This window comes from Poromitra crassiceps (genome assembly GCF_964638095.1).
Source record: "Poromitra crassiceps genome assembly, chromosome: 8".
NCBI classification, from domain to species: domain Eukaryota; kingdom Metazoa; phylum Chordata; class Actinopteri; order Beryciformes; family Melamphaidae; genus Poromitra; species Poromitra crassiceps.
The window spans coordinates 44477810-44498848 of record NC_139629.1 but is presented as its reverse complement, the minus strand read 5'-3'; the positions used below and the strand labels follow the sequence as shown (position 1 = coordinate 44498848).

Genomic DNA, 21039 nt, shown 5'->3' with positions numbered 1-21039 from the left:
TGGACGCAGACAGCATTTTCACTTATAGCCTGCGCCACGGGGGAGGGCCACGATCCTGTCTTGCCATAACACAGTTCAGGCTAAATATTCTTATAATATTCCTGTCGACAGACCTGGCGCGTAAAAGTGAGTTGATGGGACCTTATAGGCGAATAAATTATTATTATTAATAATAATAATAATAATATTAATATGATTATTATCATGTTTTTAATCAGGCCATATAGGCCTATGTGTGGTATGGTATGGGAAACGGTATTATATTTAATTATGACCTATTTAATTAGGCCCAATTATTGATGAAAATATACAAGTTATTGAACACTTGCGTTCTTTCTCTCTTTAGCCATGTAGCCTACAGCAAGCCTGACTCTGACTGTCTGTGAAGCACGGCCTCTGGTGTTCGCACCGTCCTCTGTTTGACATTGTTCCTCTGATTATATTCACCTGTCTCCATATCGGTCTGCACTCCCAGGTTACAGCGCCCATGACAACGTCTACACACTGCCCTCCCACGGGCCATTTCCTCCAAGAACACGCAGTCCCAGTTGAGAACAGAACAATATATAAATTAATTTTAAAATTGTAACTCAGATCCTGCCAAGTGAAAATGTGTCATGCCTACAAATGAGGGATGCAAAAGGAAGAGGTTTTTTGGAGACCACAACTCACAGAATGGGTCTTTTAATGCTTAGCCTATATACATTCTTTAAGGCTATATTGTGGAAGTTATAATAAACCCATTACTAGCCTGTAACAACAGCATTGTTTCAATAATCAAGTCAATCAAGCCTTTGTGGATGCTATAAAAGGATGATAGTCTGGAAAAAATCAATAGTTCTTAAAAAAAAAGTCGTTTGCAAAAAAAGTCCCCATAATGCAAGGGATACAAATACTGTAGATACATAAAGGAAGGATGTCTTTTTATTTATTTATATAAGGTCAATTTATTAAGGAGCCCTTTATTTTGATTATTTTCTTTTAGCTGGAGAATAGCCCACACAACGCAGACCTTAAAGGCTATTATACCAAAACTAGATCAACAATGTTTATCAGAAACATTATAAGCATTTTTCTAATGCTTGCAGTGTTGTATGTTGTGTAAGCCAAAACTCAATACAGTGGGCCTGTCTTGTCAGTCACATTTTAATACAGCTTTCAATTGATTTTCTCAGTTGTTGAACAATTACCTATACATAAGTAACATACTTTTGAAATGAACGAAATATCGAGGACCATATCCATATCAATGTCGTCCAAGCCTTTATTAATGAGAAACTGCTTGGCCTAATTGAAAAAAAAGACAAGCTAAATAAATCACCCCTATGAGACCATATTAAAAAAATAAATCAACTTACCAGAAGATTGTTGTAATCCCATCGAAATGTCTAGCAATTAAATGGCGCAGAGCACTTGCCTGTTTATTATTTAACATGCCAAGAGAATGACCCTATAAAAAGAAGAAAAAAAAATCGACCGACTAAAGAATTTGATAAACAACGTTTGGAAATGATTGACTTTTCGAAGAAAAATATTCAAATGCGAAGTAAGAGGAGAAAAAGTATTTGCTATTCAGGGAAGTGAGAGCTTTGCTCAAGGAAACTGGAGATGACACGGTGCGCTGCCTGGCTGGGAGAAGCAGGGAGGCGGTGTGTGTGTAGCCGCGGTTTGGGCACACACAAGCGGGAAACCAGAGGGCTGATGGAGGTGAAGAATAGGCTATTATAAGGCAATTAAACTGATCTATGCTTACAGGATTATGTTAACTAAAGATAACAATAGACTGGACAACTATAAAATTGGAAGGAAAACTTCATGAGAACAGGCAAAAATAAGATAGCATTATTTCGTTGTACCGAATACTACCTCATTCTTTTGAGTATTTTTTTTAAATAAAAGAAACTCCAATGAATTATTGCCTATAGTATATATGCATTGATGTTGTCGTGTTGTGAGTGTGACACGCACGCACGGCGCATGCACGATGGGGCACGCACAGACAGACAGACACATTGAACTACATTTCCCAGAAGCCAAGTCGCTGTAGGCACACACCCTGATTGGACAGCGCCATTCTGTAGCCATCTGTTGATACAAACCTGATACAAACAAGCAGCAACAGAACAGAAACATGTGAATACAGAACGTTTTCTCAACTGCTGGCTTCCTCGCCTCTCTCCACATATTAACAGGTGAAGACAGCACTGCTTTGGTCTAAGTTTTAACGTTAGTTGTGTGATGGACTTTTGTTAGCCACCTGCTTGCTAGCTAGCTAACTAGCCAGGCATTACCTACTTGACTGCAGCAGCTACTGTAGTGTTTGCTAGCTTGACAATGACAGCTACCGTTTAGCTCGTAGTGTTGCTGGTTTAATTTACAGTCTTCTTTAATTGCACACATAGCTAACTTAGCAGAGTTACTGATCATGTTAACGTTACTAAGCTAACTTTGTATTATTAAACCGACTATCATTGCCTCTGTAACTTACTTGTGTGTGTGCAGGTTCAGCCATAACGTTACTCGTTATGTGCTGGCTTTCGCCGAGTAAACAAATATGTCTTTCCCGCCCTAACCCATACCATTATTTTACAGTTTAGTAGGTTGAGCTGCCTGTCAGAGCGGAGGATCCAAAAAGGTTCAAACATTTTGAAGCGTGTTCGTCTGTGTGTGTGTGTGTGTCATTGATATTATGGACTTATGGCGCCATCATGTGTTCATATTTGCTAATTGCAACAGTTGAGATGAGTGGTCTGTCAGTAATAGGTCCATGGTCAGTAGCCGTGGAAAGGGACTGTAATCTCCAATCACTACATTTTATTTATTTATTACCATACTAACTCTTGCTTCAAAATGCCCCTGTCTCTCACAGCGTAGGAACAGTTCCATCACAAGATGAATTTCTCTGAGGTCTTCAAGCAGTCCAACCAACTTTGCAAAGTTTCCCCTGATGGGAAATATTTGGTAAGTGTTAAAGTTTGTCTTTTTGTATAATCCATGCCACTACTACTTACATGCCTTTTAAGTACTAGAATGAAAACATTGAATAGTGATTGAATTGGATTGGTTAGGTTGCTAATTGCAGGTAGATAATAGTTATGACCGTGTTAAAGCTGTCTCTTTGTCTTCACACATCAGGCTACCTGTGTGCAGTACAGGCTGGTAGTGCGCGATGTGAACTCCCTACAGATCCTGCACCTCTACACCTGCCTGGACCAGATAGTCCACATGGACTGGTCCTCCGACTCCCTCTTCATTCTCTGTGCTATGTACAAGAGAGGACTGGTACAGGTAGGATACTGAGAATGGGACCAGGGACACTGGGATGGGAGTGAGTATGAGAATTGTCAAATGGCAATGTGCTAGTCACATAATAATAATCTCACTGGGCTAGAGGAGAACTGAGTGTTTTGGGAGAAATTGAAGTCATTCAAATCAGTACACGGTTTTGCATATTTTGATACAGAGTACGCAATAAAATAGTCATGAATTGCATCTTTTTGTTATGTCATTCTGTTTTTAGAAATGCTGTTTAGTTTAATTGATGCCATTTTTATATCATGATTTTGAGAGGATGAAGAGAGATGTCTTTAAATGTTACATCACTGACAGATGTTATTAAATATAATTTAGAACTTACAACTTAGCGTGACTGCATTTTCTATAGCTCGGAAATCAACTACTCTTTTTTTTAGCCCGAGTTGTGTCTTATATTTCCAAAATCTACTTCTAGGTTAAAGTTGATCAAATATGAGGAAAAAGTGCATTACAGAATTGATTGGCACTGTTGGTAAACATGAGCCAAAATGGCTGTTGTTCATAACACCAATAATGGACCATACTCTATTTATGAAATTATTTACCGTAATTGTTTTTGTATTTATATCCTTTGTAGTTTTGTAAAGGGCTTTGCAAGTAACCCTTTCTTATTTTATTTTGTAAGCATGATGTTATACAGTAGATGCATTTGTATCTTGTATTTGAATGAACTCTCACTCGGCTACAATTACTTTTTTTTTTTACTCTTCTACATTGTTGATGAATATGTGTGATTTTGAGTGAGTGCATCTACTCCTTTGTTGTTTCATATCAAAAAGATACAGATGGATACTTGATGTTGAGTTTCTCACGTGGATTTGTCCCCTACAGGTCAACGTAGAACAAAGGACAAAAATCTGACCTTAAACCAACTATGTGTAGTTGTTGCGTGGTGCTGGTCCAGCTATAGTTTTAGACGGTGATTGACCATTGATTGGCCATTTAGATTAGCCCACACCAGAAGGAATAATGTGATGCCCACCAGCAGCTGATACAAGAAATTCACCATTTAACAAGCCAAGAAGAGCATAAATAAGCTCTGGAATCAAGGGTGTCAGTTATGATACACTCAAACCAAACTTTTTCTTCTTCTGAACAATGGCCTCTGAATAAAAGGATGTTATTCAATTGATTTGACCAAAGAATCTAGCTTATTAACCGCTGTTATATTTTTTCTACAATTTTTTAGTTAATCATCACCAAGTACGCCCATAATTTTGGATTGCTCAAAAATGTCCAAAGTCTTTGTAAATGACCCGTTCATCCACAGAAAAAAAACACAAAAAAAATTCTCCAAATTGATTGACAGAAGTCGTCATAATGATTGCTTTATCGGCGTGTTGTAGTCACGGAAAAGCAACAGTGGAACACTTGTGTTAGTATCAAGACGTTTCACGTGCAGCACAGCTCAGTCTGGCTCAGCAGCTTACCTTTGAAGCGGTAACCAGCGCCAGTCTTTCATGGTTGCTGATGTTGCTCAGGTGTTGCTTACAGGTTACTGAGTGCACGCTGAGCAAGACACAAGGTGCTGATGTTGCTGAGAGGTTACTGAGCGAGACACAAGCTAGCTGTGAGTGGCGCTGATGGTTGTCCTTCTGTTCCGATCTCTTTTTTTGTGTCCGTCTCTCTCTTCAGGTGTGGTCTCTCCAGCAGCCCGACTGGCACTGTAAGATTGATGAGGGCTCAATAGGAATAGTGTCCTCGCGCTGGAGCCCAGACGGACGTCACATTCTCAACACCACCGAGTTCCATGTAAGTGTTGTGAAGTCACAGTGTGTGCGTGTGCGTGCGTGCATGCGTGTGTGTGTGTGTGTGTGTGTGTGTGTGTTTATGTGTATGCCTGTCCGGTGTCAACTGTTGCTGGCCCGCAAGGAAGGGAGACCTGAAAATAGCCAGACACCAGAGCCTTCCTTGAACTGCCCCAAACCGCTCCACACCCCCCACCTGCCACATGTATTCAGCCTGATTTCATAGCGCGCCCCCCAACATTAGCGTCCTGTCATACATACTGTAAGTCTCAAGTACCTCCGGAACACGGGTGCAATGTGTACGTGCCCTTCCGACGTAGCTCTGCTATTTCCTCTGCCAGCGATGGCTATTAGCGATGTCCTGTTGATGATAGTAATAATGATCATAAACTTTATTTATAGAGCACTTTTCAAAACAAAGTGACAAAGTGCTTCACAGAACAACGGGAAAGGGAAGCAATATAAAAAAACAACAACAATAAAAGGTAAGGTGATAGCAATCAGTCTAATCGCAAGGTAAAAGCAAGTCTCTAAAAGCGTGTTCAAGTTGATAAAAGGGTGATTTAAAATAAGACGGCCTGATCTCCTGTTGTCAGCATGGATTTTGAAGTGATTGCCTCGGGATCAGACGCTGCCATTTGGCTCATAGTGGATTAAAAGGTCAGAGATCTAGCTAGGCGCTGATCCAATACAAGCCGTGGAGGTGATCGGTAAAATCTTTAAATCAATTTTTAATAATCACCCGTCAACCAGAGTAGCTTCTAATAGGGCTAACGTGTTGACGTCTCGTAGATTTAGTTAAAAGCTTTGTTGCTGTATTTTGTACTACAGTTGCTACAGATGAGACAGAGCATTCTCACTGAGACTGAGATGTGGTAGTGGAAACAAGATGATATCAAAGAATGATTCACTTTTTCGAGGTCCGTGAAGAAATAGAAAATACCTGATTTCGGAGATGTTTCATAAGGAAAATGCATTTCTTGGTCAAAAGAAAAGAGCAAAAGAGGAGGCATTTGCTATGTAGAGCATTAAAGAGGCCATTATTTCCTTGTGAAAAGTCATTTCTTGTAAAGACAACTTTTATTTGGACTTGATTTGTTTGGTAGTTCCATAAAAGAATATACATGTTTGTGAATGATGTGACCTAAATAGAGAACAGTAAGGAACCTAAAAACAAACGTGTTTGGGGAACACCAGACACGAGAGTGGATGTCGTAATTTGGCACTGCTATTTTTTTTTGCCCCAATACAGTATGTGGCCTACAAGTATGATCATATTTACAAAGAAGATGACATTCCTTTGATTTGAATACATGTAGTCTGTGTCATGCAAAAGGCAATCCGCCTTGTAGTAAGATGGCTATACATGTAGAAATAGAATTCACAGCATAAATGTAGTTGATTATACAATGAATTTCATTCCATGATTCCCCAAATGTATTGTTGTATGTATATTCAGCCTGCTGTAAGCAGACGGCGTGGGCGAGGGGCTATGCTAGGACCCGCCACCAGGCCATGTGGAATATGACTAGGCACCGTGCCACGGTGGGCCTGCGTCTGCCACGCTGAACCTGACTCCAGGAATCATTTGACAGGTGTTGCGGCCCAGCACACAACTGTGTCTGGTCTGGAGCAGGGTGCAGGGTGCAGGGTGCAGGGAGTGCAAGCGTCTGTGGCATGTCTGCTTTGTGTCTGTCTGCATCTTCCAAAAAACACAGGAATAGAATGGAGGCTCCTTCCACAGGGAGGAATCTGTCTGCATACTGCATAGTACAGCATAGTCTGCATAGTACAGTGTAGTCTGCATATTACAGCACGTAGTCTGCACAGTACAGTGTAGTCTGCACAGTACAGTCTAGTCTGCATAGTACAGTATAGTCTGCATAGTACATTGTAGTCTGCATAGTACAGTATAGTCTGCATAGTACATTAGTATAGCTTATGATGACAAGGACTTCGTAAAGCTGATGACTCAACTCCTCTCTCCTCTACACCCCAGGTTGCACAGGTTACTTGACAAAAAGCCTATTTAATGGATCTGAATCCAAACACAGGGTCTCCAGGGGAAGACCCCCAGAGGGGTCGGGGGCAGAAACCCCCAACCCTACCGTTTTGGGGGGTCTCACTCTCCGGCCCCCAACAAAGTCTTCCCCTGGAGACCCTAATAACCCTTCCCCTGGAGCCCCCAACCCCACCCCACCATATACAGTACAAACCCTAACCCAAACCAAGTGGCTAGCAGTACCTAACCCTAACCTGCACTCCCTTTCCATTGAATGGAGGATTGATAGAACGGCTGCACTGTTAACGAGCATTTTTGCTCATTAAGATTTGCCCAGCAGATTGAACAGAAGCATCGAACGTAGGCCATGGTCACCACCACCACCACGCCAAGGGGCCCACTGACCTTACCGTCACCCCAGCCCAAGCTTTCATTAAGGCAGTGCCAGACGGGTGTTGGTGTCGAGCTCCAGTTTCAGCCCCACTCATAAACAGCCTGCTAATGCTGCTATATTAACTTGTTTAGGGACAGCTGCCTCTGGTGTGGACTGTGCAACGTGTGTTTGTGTGTGTCTGTGTGTCTGTCTATGTGTCAATGTATCTGTGTGGCCGGCCGCACGCGCGCGCGCCTGCGCGCGCGCGTGTGTGTGTGTGTGTGTATATGTGTGGCTATTAAAGTGTTGTTTTTTTCTTAAGCAAGAACAAAATGCCTTCAGACCATTTTGATACAGTCATTTGTCAGCTCACAGCTGACATTGCTACATTAGGGGAGGGATTTACATCAGTGCTAGTGCTAATAGGAGTTGGCAACTATTGGCAGACAACCGTTAGGCATACTGTGTACACGTATTAGGGCTGTGAATCTTCACTGGCCTCACGATTCGATTCGATTACGATTCATCCGTCTTCGATTTCGATTCGATTCCACGATGCATCTCGATACAGCTCTAAGTATCGCAGCTCCAAGTATCACATCCTCAATTTTCTATTTTATTACTGCACATGGCTACTTTTTCATCAATTTAATACAAGCAGTCAGATACATATCTATTTTTTTTTGTTTTACTTAGAAAGTGCTTTAAAATCTGAATGTCGACAGAAATTTAAACATAAACGATTCAGCGATTATCTGTCAACGATTCGATTCACACGTCCGCATCGCGATGCATCGATTAAACAATTAATTTTGACACCCCTAACAACACATATAGCCTAGCCACTGTTCCCCCCCAGCTCGAAATGCCCCAGAGCTGCTCCTGAAAAAGGCGTTTATTATTGACAATGGAAGAAGTGTGTCTTTGTGAGAGGACGCATGACAAAAAAAACAGCTGTTTTCACATTTGGAATGGTGCCGTGTGGCAGATTGAATAGAAAGACACATTGCTGCTGCCTGTAACCTATAGCCGATGTATTGTGAGACTCCATCATCCAAGTCATCTCCTATTTGAATTCCCGTCCTTTATCTTACGACCCCACAAAAATGCCACGCGAGCATCCCCACGCTAATCCGCCTTTAGCATCCGAGTGGTGATCAGCTAACGGGTGGAAAAACCCCAGCCAAGGACAGCGTTGAGCTTCACCTCGCTCTCTTAATGGTTTTTACATTGTTGGGATCAGGTTAGCGATAGCATACCTGGCCAGTGCGGCTGGAGCCCCGCTAACAACGTAGCATTGTTGGCAACGGCACCACCAGGACTAAACTGTGAATGTAAGGCAGCTGACGTGCCACAAAGCGGGACAATAGCTCCACCATACCGATGATGTCTGGGCTGCGAGAGGCTCCGGATCCTCGGCAGAATCATGAGGCTGTAACAAGAGAAATGGGGCTATATTGGTTTGAGATGGTTTCCTATGTGGAATGCCCTAGAGTCTAATCCTCTGCTGACAGATAGGCCTATGTGGCATCACATACACTCCATACACTCTCGCCCAGGCATCGCACACACTCCATACACTCTCGCCCAGGAGCGTAGCCTAGAATTGCTGATAGATATGTTTTCTCGCAGGATGCTTTCAGTGGCCCTGGTGCTACACGTGAACTTATCTCTCATGTGTTGCCCACAGCCTCTCTTATGGGGAATGTCCCCTACTAATTCTGTGGTTTTCTTCACGTCAAGCTTTATGGATGTTATAATAATAATAATAATACATTCAACTTATATAGCGCTTTTCTAGATATACTCGAAGTCACTTAATTGTTGCCAGAAGGTAGCCCCAACTGTCCCATTGTGATGTCTTCTGTCCTTGATGCATCAAGTTTATTTGTATAGCCCCCCCTTAATCAGTCTCAAAGTGGTCACATTATGGAGACTGACAACCCCAACTTTAGACCATCCATGAGAACAAGAAAAAAGTCCACACAACTTAAAGACGAGCTGAACCCAAAAATGACCTTTTTTTTGTATTTTAGTTCACATACCTGGGTATTCAGTGCACCTATTTAATAATGTATGCAAAAAACAAAATCACAAAAATCTAATTTCTTTAGTTTTTCACAATTTTTCACGTCAAAAGTTCATTTTTCAGGATTTCATTCATAACTGTAATCTACAGTATGGTGACGTAATGAAGAACTATCACATTTCTACCCCATTTCAACCAATCATATCACGACATGGCAGCTGTCAATCAATCTTCATTTTGAGGAGAAAATTCTGCAGGCAAGATGGCCGCCTAGTGCCTGTAACCTGGGCAGAATTGCTAGCCCATAAATGTTAATATACTTGGCCAATAACGTAACATAGAAAATAAAACAAATGCTAATGTCTTCATTTGATGTAGAATGCAAAGGACATGTAATTGGTTCGTTAAACTCGCATCCCAAGAATATTGTATTTACGGCTAGTCGACGCTCCAAGCCGGCAGGCAGCACTCTTTCCTCGGCGTGTCCACTGTCAGCACCGGTTCTCTCCGGATCACACTCGCGTAGTGCCAGAACATGCTCGATTTGGGGCCGCAACACGCCAGGATTGGCCAACGCCAACTCCAGTCCCCAGAACTGTCAAATGAAATCTTCGACACACTAATGGCCCGCCTCTCAACCCTCTTTCATCTCAGGTATGATCTCAGGCAATATCTGTTTTCAGTCTGATATGTCACCGACCCTCTCTGAGACCCCGGATCATGTGGTCTTTAACGAGGGAAGTTCCTCACAGGAAGTGGTTTTTAACGAGGGAAGTTCCTCACAGGAAGCGATCCATGTGCCTCTGGTGATCAAAAACGACCCTAAAAGAGAGAACGATGTGTTAGTCAATGTAATGCCAGCAGTTAACACCAGTTGCCAGTTATACTACCCCACAGCATAGACATAACATTTTCCTTTTCTGATGGATAAACAGCAGCTGTTATAAGTGGGAGTGCTGCCTTTTCACACCACCCTCCAGTCCCAAACCCCCCCCCCCCCCCCCATCCCCAGAGCTGCTGCTCACCTTTGGTGAGGATACTTCATCCAACGTGTAGCTTGACTAACTTCAGATCCCATAGCACATACCACAGCACATGGAGAAGCACTTCCCACCTCTTTTCTCCCTCCACCCAGTTTAAAGTTACACTGCCTTTTGGGTCTTGATCTCCTCCTCCCCGTCCGACCATGTGGTTGGTGGCTTCAAGGCATCTCAGAAGAGTATGTGTATTTGTGTTTTGAGCTATGTTGACGGTGGTTGCCGTGGCACCGTGTCCGGGAGGGGATGTCCAGGAAGCGTGCAGTGAGGTGTTATTACAGGGCCTACACAGCTGGATGTCTTGAAGCAACAGGAGGGTAGACTCCTCAGCCCAGCGAGGTGACAGACAGCGGGACTAGTTCAAATGTCTGTCTGGACAGTATGATGAAAGCTTTGTCAACAATCTTGGCTCTGCACATTCCAAAATCTAAAATTGTGCGACGAGGTTTAGTCTTAAATTTTCATGGTGACCAAATATATATTTTTGAAATGTTTTTTTGTGTGTGTGTTCAATTTGTGTAGTGTTATTTCTTACATGTGTTTATGTGAAATGGAAGCCAGTTCAGTTCAGTTCAGTTCAGTTCAGTTCAGTACTTTATTGTCCCACTGGGGGAAATTAATCTTGCCACAAAGCACAAGGAAGACATACAACAACAGTGCAACATAGCAACACAAGACAGTACACTGATACAATAAAAAGTTGCATGGATAAAAATAAAAGGTAAGATAAAAAGATAGAATAGGATCAAGTGTAGCGGCGCCAGTATAGGCTGGAAGTGCAAAAGTGCGAGGTACAATTACCTATTCTGGGAGTTGAGTATACGTATTGCACTTGGAACAAAGGAAAATTTAAATCTATTGCACTTTACTCTGGGGACTCTGTACCTCTGTCCTGAAGGGAGGGGGTCAAATGCCTCAAAAAGAGGATGGTTTTGGTTCTTTAAAATCGACTTTGTTTTCCTTAGGATCTGGCAATCAAAGATATTCTGTATGACAATTAGAGCTGCTGCCTGCCGATGATCTTGCTGGCTGTTTTAACAATGTTGTCCAGACTTTTTTTGTTTTGGACAATTAGGTTGCCATAGAGACACTGCATGAAATAGGCCACGCCCATCACGGGGAAAAAGCTAATTTTCCTTGAATTAAACATAGCTAAAAGCTGTTGTGTGGTGGGCTGCGCAGACAACAAATGTAAAAAATCGGCAGTTAAAGTTTTTTTTGTACTCCCGAGCAAAACAAGGAAGCCATTGAGAATTGGCGAGAAGAAAAATGTGGATCTAGCTGTCAAGGAAGTAAATTGGAGTGTTCATCTTCCGTATATACGATCTTTTTGTGCAACACGCAACCATGCACGCGACATAGGAGAACGCCAGGATTGGAGGGGGGGTTTCTGTTTTCCCCCGTCTTGGGCGTGGCTTCTGAATGATGACGCGTTACGCAGTGTCTCTCTACCAGGATCCTAATGAAAAGGTTAAAACTGATTCGACAAGGGATCTGTAAAATAACACCATCGGTTTACGGTCAACGTTAAATATATTAAGTCTTCGTAAGAAGTGGAGCCTTTGTTGGCTTTTCTTGCAGATTGCTGTGGTGTTCAGCTCAAAGAGCCATGCCGTGCTCTTGGCTAGTATACAGAAGCAGTTTAGTGCAGTATTTTATTGTCACAGCTTTAGCATTCACCACAACATACTGTAAGACAGCGTTGCGGAAAGGACTGCATATGCGTGCGGCGTGCGCACATTATATTGGCTTTACTAAGCTGTAAAAGAAGATATGAGGGCCATGAATTTAACACCCTTAACATTGCACATGTCCATGCTATTTAGATTGCTTGTAATGAAGACTACTGTGTGGGGCTGTGTTTAAGAGGGGGGTGACCCAGACAATAAAGCACTGCAGAAATCTGTATTGTAAAAAGGCGCTGGCGTTTGGCATGAACTAGTTAAGGGCTGTTATTAATGCTGTACAACACTGTGTGACCTGTTGTTCAATGTGTTTCTCTCTCTTAAACTTTGGAGACACACCTTCATTGCAAAATGATAAAAATATTTGTAGTTTACTATTGTTGGTGTGACACCAGTATGGGACCAAATCAGGAGAAATCAGTCATACTTGAAGCCCGCACTGGCACAAACACCAAAAACTCAGAAGTGTGACCCGCTCTACACACTGAGCCACAGTCCCCCCCCCCCCCCCCCCCCCACCATTTTCAGCCAGAATTATAGTAGTATTGGAACAGGTACTTAATACAGACAAGTACACATAATTACTATTAGCACTTTACTTTTCCGACATAATATATACAGAATATACAGTATATATGCCATTCTTGGCTACTGTCGCTAAGCAGTGGGGTAGCAACTGGTTTCTCCATTTACATCCAAACACCCGGGCCAGTGGTCCACACAGCACACATTCTCTGTAACAGTGTCCCAAGGACTGGCAGTGGCATGTGCTCCTTGTTTCTTGAAGGGCAAGATGCCGCGCTTTCTTCTGGAGCCTGGAGGGGGAATATGCTGCTGGCCTGGTGCCACGCACTGGTGCCATCAATCTCGCTCAAGTGAGACCCGTGGGCCAGTGAGTGACCGCTGTCAAAACTGGTCCTTCACACTTGTGCTCTCTTTGTTATGCTGTTTTGTGGGCAGATAGTTATTCTTTGGCGCTGCCTCTCATTTAGTGTTTGGCCACACGACTCGCTGTTAATTTGTCACACTTGTGTGGCGGTTATGTCAGAGTGAGAGAGAGAGCTGCTCTTAACATCTCCCTCTTGGCTGCCTAAGTGTGAGGGCCAGTCCTAGTTCCTCCTCTGTGTCGAGTTGTGGTGTGTATATAGGATCTATCAAATTAGAAATTATTAAATACTCAGGCTACTACTGCCGAAAGGATTAGTTGAACAATCGATTAGTTGATCGACAGAAAGTTAATTGATTATTATTTCGATTGTTTAATCATTTATCGGGTAGAAATACCAAACATTTGCTGGTTACAGCCTCAAAAATGATAAGTTTTCCTTGTTTTCTCTGTGTTGTATCGTAAAATTTATACGGGGGGTCTTTGTGACTGCTGGTCAGACTAAGTAAGCAATTTTAAGATATCACTTTGGGCTCTGGTAACATGTGATGGCCATTTGATATTTGACATTTTATAGACCAAATGATGAATTAAAAAAAAGATAGAATGAAAATAATCATTTATTGCAGCCCTAACTCAATAATACAGTGATTATTTAGTACAGTCTAATGTCACACAAACCCTGTCTATGAATTTGATGAGAGAAGATAGAAGACTTTAATTGGCCCCTTTAGGGAATTTGGTCTTGGACTTAAGTTTCACAGGACAAACGCAACGCAGCAGCATCATAGAAAACACAGCGTCGACATAGCGACAGCAGCATCATCAATGGCACAACCTGAAATAGCAACATAGCACGACATCAATCATAGCAACACCATCCAAAAAAGACCGCGACATAACAACATCAACAGTAAACAGTGTGCGCACCCACACACACCGACTCGTCGAGCGCACTCCAAACGACAGCAAACATGGCCCTAACCCATAGGTTTAGCATGCAACAGCCCACAAACACATACAATTGACTCAAAAGTCCAACTGTAGTAGTGCTGCCAACCAACGGCGACACTCCTGTGACCCTGAAACGGCATACCTCATATTACACAGGTACCCCCCGATGGCCAACAACCTGTTCTTCTACCTGATGGACACAGGCAGGAATGCATGCTTGTAATGGTTTAGCCTGCATTGAGGGAGCCTGTTTTTATGAATAACCCCTAAACCAGTGATACTCAACCTGCGGCCTGGGGGCCAGATGCGGCCCGCGATAGGGTGCCAAGTGGCCCCCTGGCCATTTTCTAATTCACAATGAAAACTATAAAGTTTGACTGAGCTCCAGCTAAATTCTCAAATATTGCCACCTGCTCACCACCCAGGTACTATGTACTAACTAACTTAAAGGAACACTCCACCAATTTTCAATGTTGATTTATTTTGCACATAATCACACACATATCTGAAAAGTGTAAACCGTTTTGCAGACAATCATTTAGTTTGACAGTTATTGAGAACTGATTTGAGTAAAGTTGTGGACCAGTGATTGAGTTTGTGCATGAATGACATCGCTGGTCCACGACTTTACTCAAAGCAACTCTCAACAACTGTCAAACTAAATGATTGTCTGCAAAAACGGTTTACACTTATCGGATATGTGTGAGATTCTGTGCAAAATAAATCGGTGGAGTGTCCCTTTAACATATCCTATCCTGTGTGCACAAAATTGTCAGACTAAACTCCGGCTGACACCCCAAATACCTACAGAAAAATGTATGTTTGTTCCTGTCATTTTGAAACGTGGCCCATGGGCAAAGCAAGTTGAGTACCCCTGCCCTAAACATTTATTAACCCTTCAGTAAGGGTTCATTCCCTTGGGACGTAATAGAAACAGCACTCCACACTCGCCACTCCACACACACGGCCTCCTAATAATGATTGAGCCTTAATGATGCCAGGGTCTCATATGTATCCCTCACAGAACTCCTCATCATAGACCTCTTCAAAGGTGTTAGGCGCTCTCTCCTCAAGTCGTTCCAGGGGCGTTCGTTCAGGATTGGACCATAGCGACCTGCAGTGTAGGCTTCATCCCCCCCCCTTCAGCTGATGGACAAGTCTTCTCTGGCCTCCACGAGCACTCGGAGGGCCTCGTTAGGCTCGTTGTTGGCCTGGCTTGATTGAGCTCTTATTAATAGGTCTGCTGTTGATGCCAGCTCTCCATCATCATATCACAGTCTCAATCAAGCTCCTCTTACAGAAGACCAGATACTCATGTCTTTCGTGGCAGTAAGAGAGGGGGCGTCTGGTCCAAATGGGCCTCTCCCAGTTGTTCCAAGGTTGTCTCGGTTGGCGTGTAAAACCACCGCGGGGATCAAAAGCCGACCCCGGATCCAAGATGTTTCGGTTACATGTTGGTGGTTCTTTGATGTATTTATGCCCCCTCCTCTGCTGCCTGGCAATGCTGTTTGCTTGTCATACTTTCACTGGAAGATGAGCTACAGCTCTCTTTTTTTTCTCTTCTCTCCTTTGGTCCCTTGACAGCTGAGAGTCACCGTCTGGTCCCTGTGCACCAAAGCTGTGTCTTACATGAAGTATCCCAAGGCATGTCAGAAGGGTGAGTATTAAGGATTATATCTTTTATTTATTTGCATGTGGCTTATGACTTGTATATGTATTACCAGGACTACCTGAGGACAGGGCCACTGGTCTGACGGGTGACTGGCATACTGTCCTTTCTCTTACGGAGCGACCCTGGGTCTCTGGCCAAGCTATGGTCCTCTCCGCTGACAGCTGTGGCCCTCTTCAGTAAATGGGGCATGCTCTTCATAACAGAGCTGTCAGCGACTGGGGGAAATAATTGTCTCTGGCCCCCACACTTTCACATGCACTACTGTGCCCCTATTAACTCCCATTTCCACCAAGGCGGTCCCCCCAGGCCCGGTTCTGAACCAGTGTCGAATCTCAAACCAGAACCGGCTGTCTGTCGGCCAGGAAAATTGGTTCCAGAGTGGCACCAACTCTTTGTCGGACTACTAGACGAAAGAACCGAACCGCTTAGGTCAGGGGCTGGGGGCGGGGCTTAGGTCAGGGGTTGGGGGCGGGAGTATCTTTTCTGGAGGCGGAGCAAGCACGGCACAGCCGAGCGGCTGGACGAATGGAGAGATGCACACGGAGCGAAGCGTCCTCGTATCTAAATAAACGATTGCATCCAAAACAAAGTCGCCTGTAGATGTCTAAATAAGTGGGGCGATGTCTGCAACCCAGCCGGCCCGTCTTGAAACACGGACCAAGGAGAACTGTTGACATCGTGAAGAGCGGTTTTTCAATTACATATCCTTTGCATCTACATTAAACTAAGATATTTCCACGGATAAAAAAATGCATGGCTATTTGTAAAGAGATCATATTTATGTCCTCCTAGCCATATTAGCCCCGGTAGCCATGTTGCAAAGGATATACAGTGGTATTCAGTGACGTAATGACGTAGCTCTCTAGCCAGGTTTAGCCCATGGAAAAGCAAAGCACGGTTCTTAGAAGGTTCACAGTTGAACCAGCACCAGCACTACGTTCCTCTGTGGAAAGGAGGTGTGTGTGTGTGTGTGTGTGTGTGTGTGTGTGCGCGTGCGTGCGCGTGTGTGCGCGTGTGTGTGACCCACATTATCCTGATATCCGTCATATGAATAATATGGTCATGTACCGGTAGTCGCATATCACTGAGTTGATGGATAATCATTTGGATGAGATGCACAGGGAGCAATGCGCTGGTGTATTCACTTCTTCATAACGGGCCATTTCCTTCTTTCGAGGCAAAAGGAACTTGGCATGAACATGGCGAGGGTGTTGTATTTTAAATCTTCAATATATTTTTTTCCTTTCATTGACTGGTTTTGCATTTCTGCTTGTTGCCTCTAAAATGTAGCCTCTCCTCACCCACAGGTATAGATTTCAGCAAAGATGGCTGTTACATGGCCTTGGCTGAACGCCGTGACTGCAAAGACTATGTCAGTGTGTTTGTGTGCGACGACTGGCATTTACTCAGGGTGAGTAGGAGGAGATGAGGATCTTTCCTTGGATTTCAAAACCACTATCAAGGGGGGATTTTTACATTTATATTTTAAGCAGTTGACACAACTAACTGACGTTGTAGCGTTGTAGGAATAATTCATGCACATAAAGGTACAGTATATGTGTGTGTTGTGTTATGTATTTAAATGTTAAGTATGTAAATGCACATGATGAGCTGATGTTGATGTGTTTGAAGACTTGACGCGTGCTCCTCTTCACTTGCTCACAGCACTTTGAGACGGAGACCCAGGACATGGCAGGGTTGGAGTGGTCCCCCAACGGCTGTGTATTGGCAGTATGGGACAGCTGTCTGGAGGTGAGTGACAAAACATACTTATATACTGAGTGTTGGATACACACCTGAGTGTCGGATACACACCTGAGTGTCGGATACACACCTGAGTGTCGGATACACACCTGAGTGTTGGATACACACCTGAGTGTCGGATACACACCTGAGTGTTGGATACACACCTGAGTGTTGGATACACACCTGAGTGTCGGATACACACCTGAGTGTTGGATACACACCTGAGTGTTGGTCCTGAGTGTTGGATACACACCTGAGTGTCGGATACACACCTGAGTGTTGGATACACACCTGAGTGTTGGTCCTGAGTGTTGGATACACACCTGAGTGTTGGATACACACCTGAGTGTTGGATACACACCTGAGTGTTGGATACACACCTGAGTGTCGGATACACACCTGAGTGTTGGATATACACCTGAGTGAGAGGCCTTTGATAGCTGAGATAACCCTATTTGAAACTGTGTTGTCATTACAGACGTAGCACTAAATGTCTTTGCCTAGTTGCCTCTGAGGCGCCAGCGCCGCGGGAGCGCGGCATGCAGTCAATAATGGCATGGCAGATTCTACCGCACAATTCTGAGCGCCCCCTGCTGGTTGGGTGCCATTGTTGACTGCACGCCATTAATTTAATAATTATTAATAATAATAATAATAATTGTCCCACTTGAGACCAAGTTGGGTCCCATGTGGCCTGTGAACTCAAATGAGTTGGACACCCCTGATGAAAGCTCCAGCAGGCCTCACACTGTAGAAGGCGTTGGTCTACTACACAGTCCATCCCTACTATTGGTTCACGTGTCTGCACCTTCTCCACAGTACAAGGTGTTGCTCTACTCTTTGGATGGCCGACTGTTGTCCACCTACAGTGCCTATGAGTGGTCACTGGGTGTCAAGTCTCTGGCCTGGAGCCCCAGCAGCCAGTTCCTGGCCATCGGCAGCTATGATGAAAAAGTAAGGCCAAAACACACAAACATAAACGGCTGATGACACGGACATACAACATACCCAATTTCAGATTTGGACCCAGCACAATTAATATGTTGGTCAAATACAAATGACAAGTAATCTTTGTAAAGGCGGCTGTCTTAAGAAATTGATTCACATTTCTACAATTAAAGGAAAGTATACATGTATCAATTTGAAAGTGCCCGACATGGTTTTGGATATGGCTTGTGAACTCTCATGTGTATCATTCATGTCACTGTCAATAACACATGACTGTAATGCCCCGCCCCCGTCAGGTGCACATGCTAAACCACATCACATGGAAGAAGATCACAGAGTTTGAGCACCCGGCCACCATCAACAACCCAAAAGCTGTGAGTGTTCGCCAGCTATGTAACGCTACCATTTTATCTTTTTATTCTTGAAGTGCCTTCTCATTTCTTAAAAAAGGTTTGGAAAACATTTGATTTACTGTCGGTTGTGGTGTTAGGTTGTGTATAAGGAAGTGGAGAAAAGGCAAGTTGTTGCCAATGACGACCTGTCCCTCCACAACATCACCATGGGCAGCACTCTCTTCGACACCCAGAGCAGATGTATGTACCTGACTTTCAGGAGCAGAGATATAGCATGAATTAGATTTTACACCCACTACAATTCATCCATTTTGGCTGTTGTTAATGGAGTTAACATTGTAAAAATAATAATGTGTTGTAAAAGCAATGTTTCACGAACACATCGGAGAAGAGCAGCTTTGTTTCATCAGCGTCTATCCTCTGTTGCTGTGGCCTGTTTCAGACGAGATCTGTCCAGCACCAGTCCAGATTCCTGTGGTCAAACCAGACCCAGACCGAGCCAACCCCAAGATCGGTGTCTCTACTTTGGCCTTCAGCTCAGACAGTCGCTATCTAGCCACCAAGAATGGTATTTCTGCCCCCCCTTTCCCCATGATCACTCTATCTATCTACATGGTGAACCCCCCAAAAAAAGGCAATTTACTGTATGATCACACCCCACCATTTTGGCTGATTTAATGGAATGGAGTCATAGAGGCACGCGTTAACAGCAAGGTTTTCTTATAAAAGTACAAGTTCAAATTCCATTTCAAGAACTGAAACAACATGATTATAAACTTGTAATTTACCGATTCCAGTTGTTTTTCCACCACATACTAGTTTAAGGGATTTAAAGCAGAATCAAGTCACAAACGATGCTATGATCTTAGCGGCAGTGGGAGCATTTCACGGTGCCTTGAGGCGGAAAGTGGCTATGACTGTTTCTGCATCTCTCCCCCACCATAGACAGCATGGCCAGTGTGGTGTGGGTGTGGGACCTGCAGAAGATGAGCCTGCTGGCTGTGCTGGAGCAGATGTCAGCCGTGCGCTGCTTCCAGTGGGACCCCCGACGCCAGCGGCTGGCACTGTGCACAGGCAACAGCAAGCTGTACCTCTGGTCCCCTGCAGGCTGCGTCTCTGTCCACGTCCCCATTGAAGGTAACGGCTTTGTGTCATAAAGCTCCATGACGCACGATGACGTCTACGAGCAAGTTCTGTATTCCACTCTTCAGTCTCAAACCGCCATAGAGAAGGTTTCCTCAGCAAGATTTTCCTGAGCAAACCCAATACGACTGCAGCCCCACTTCATGATTTAGGTTGAGAGACGGGGTGTATTTTACATAAAACGCTTGCCTTATGCAGCTCTAAGAATGCTAAGCCATTCATTAGTTGACACAAGTGTCAGTATAAATACCCCCACTAAGACAAAAACAAAGACTAACATTGAAAATGTTATCGCATTTCATTTGTATCTATACAATGTTGAATGGACATTCTCAAGCTACACAGTGACAAGTGAGGGTGTTGAAAATATGAGAAACAAAATCACGTGTGTGTGTGTGTGAGAACTTGTCATCACAGTTGCCTCCCTCTGCCACCAGGTGGGTTCCAGGTCCAGTCTCTAAGCTGGCACTGCAGTGGAGACTCCCTGATCCTGCTTGGGAAGGAGCAGCTGTGTTTGTGCTACATGGATACTGACCAAGAGGACAAGTGACACATGCACTCGCACACGCACTCGCGCGCACGCACACAGGTCAGGAATAACTGGATTACAGTACTGCCTACTGAGCCACGTGACCAAGTTTGTGTTAAGCTGATGACCAAAAGACTCTGAGAAAGACTCCATGGAAAAGTCAGCTCCTTCACTGTCATGGAGACATGGGGCAACTCACCATGACGACCATTTACGTCTTCAGAGTCCATTCACAGGATTCTCCTTTCCTTGTCCAGTTCAAAAAATTGACTCGACATTCCTCCTCAGACCCCAGCACTCAATAGATGTCAATGAATGCATACTGAAGCACTAATTCCAAAAACTGTGAGGGTAGAAGTTTACACATCTATAGATTTCACCTTATTTTGTACGTGTTTTACAATGAAATTATTTGAAATAAACTTTGTTGTTGTAAATAATGTGGCTTAGGGCCTAATTGCATTTGCCCAGTCCCCCCCCCCCCCCATGGTTGGTTTTGCCTTTTCACAACTATCAAAAACTTCTCAAAATAACGGAATATTAATAATACATTCAATAGACATTCACCAAATGTGCTGGAATATAAAACGTTCTACCAATGTAAAATATGTTATATTAG

General features: G+C 43.7%; 1 protein-coding gene across 1 annotated transcript; it reads left to right on the top strand.

The window, feature by feature from the left end:
• Nucleotides 1-2097: 2097 nt before the first annotated feature.
• wrap73 (WD repeat containing, antisense to TP73) lies at nucleotides 2098-20777 on the top strand. Its single transcript, XM_083642366.1, has 13 exons — nucleotides 2098-2192; nucleotides 2870-2961; nucleotides 3136-3288; nucleotides 4951-5067; nucleotides 15614-15686; nucleotides 17009-17112; nucleotides 17367-17453; nucleotides 18267-18401; nucleotides 18692-18769; nucleotides 18886-18988; nucleotides 19191-19316; nucleotides 19694-19885; nucleotides 20329-20777. The coding sequence occupies exons 2-13, from the start codon at nucleotides 2893-2895 to the stop codon at nucleotides 20439-20441; spliced, it is 1350 nt and encodes a 449-aa protein (XP_083498492.1). The 5' UTR covers nucleotides 2098-2192; nucleotides 2870-2892; the 3' UTR covers nucleotides 20442-20777.
• Nucleotides 20778-21039: the final 262 nt, after the last annotated feature.

Excerpts from the sequence above, each read along its gene's own strand:
- wrap73 (XM_083642366.1), top strand. The coding sequence starts at position 2,893 with ATGAATTTCTCTGAGGTCTTCAAGCAGTCCAACCAACTTTGCAAAGTT. Across the intron at positions 2,962-3,135 it reads CCCCTGATGGGAAATATTTG|GCTACCTGTGTGCAGTACAG; the intron begins GTAAGTGTTAAA and ends TTCACACATCAG. Across the intron at positions 5,068-15,613 it reads TCAACACCACCGAGTTCCAT|CTGAGAGTCACCGTCTGGTC; the intron begins GTAAGTGTTGTG and ends GTCCCTTGACAG.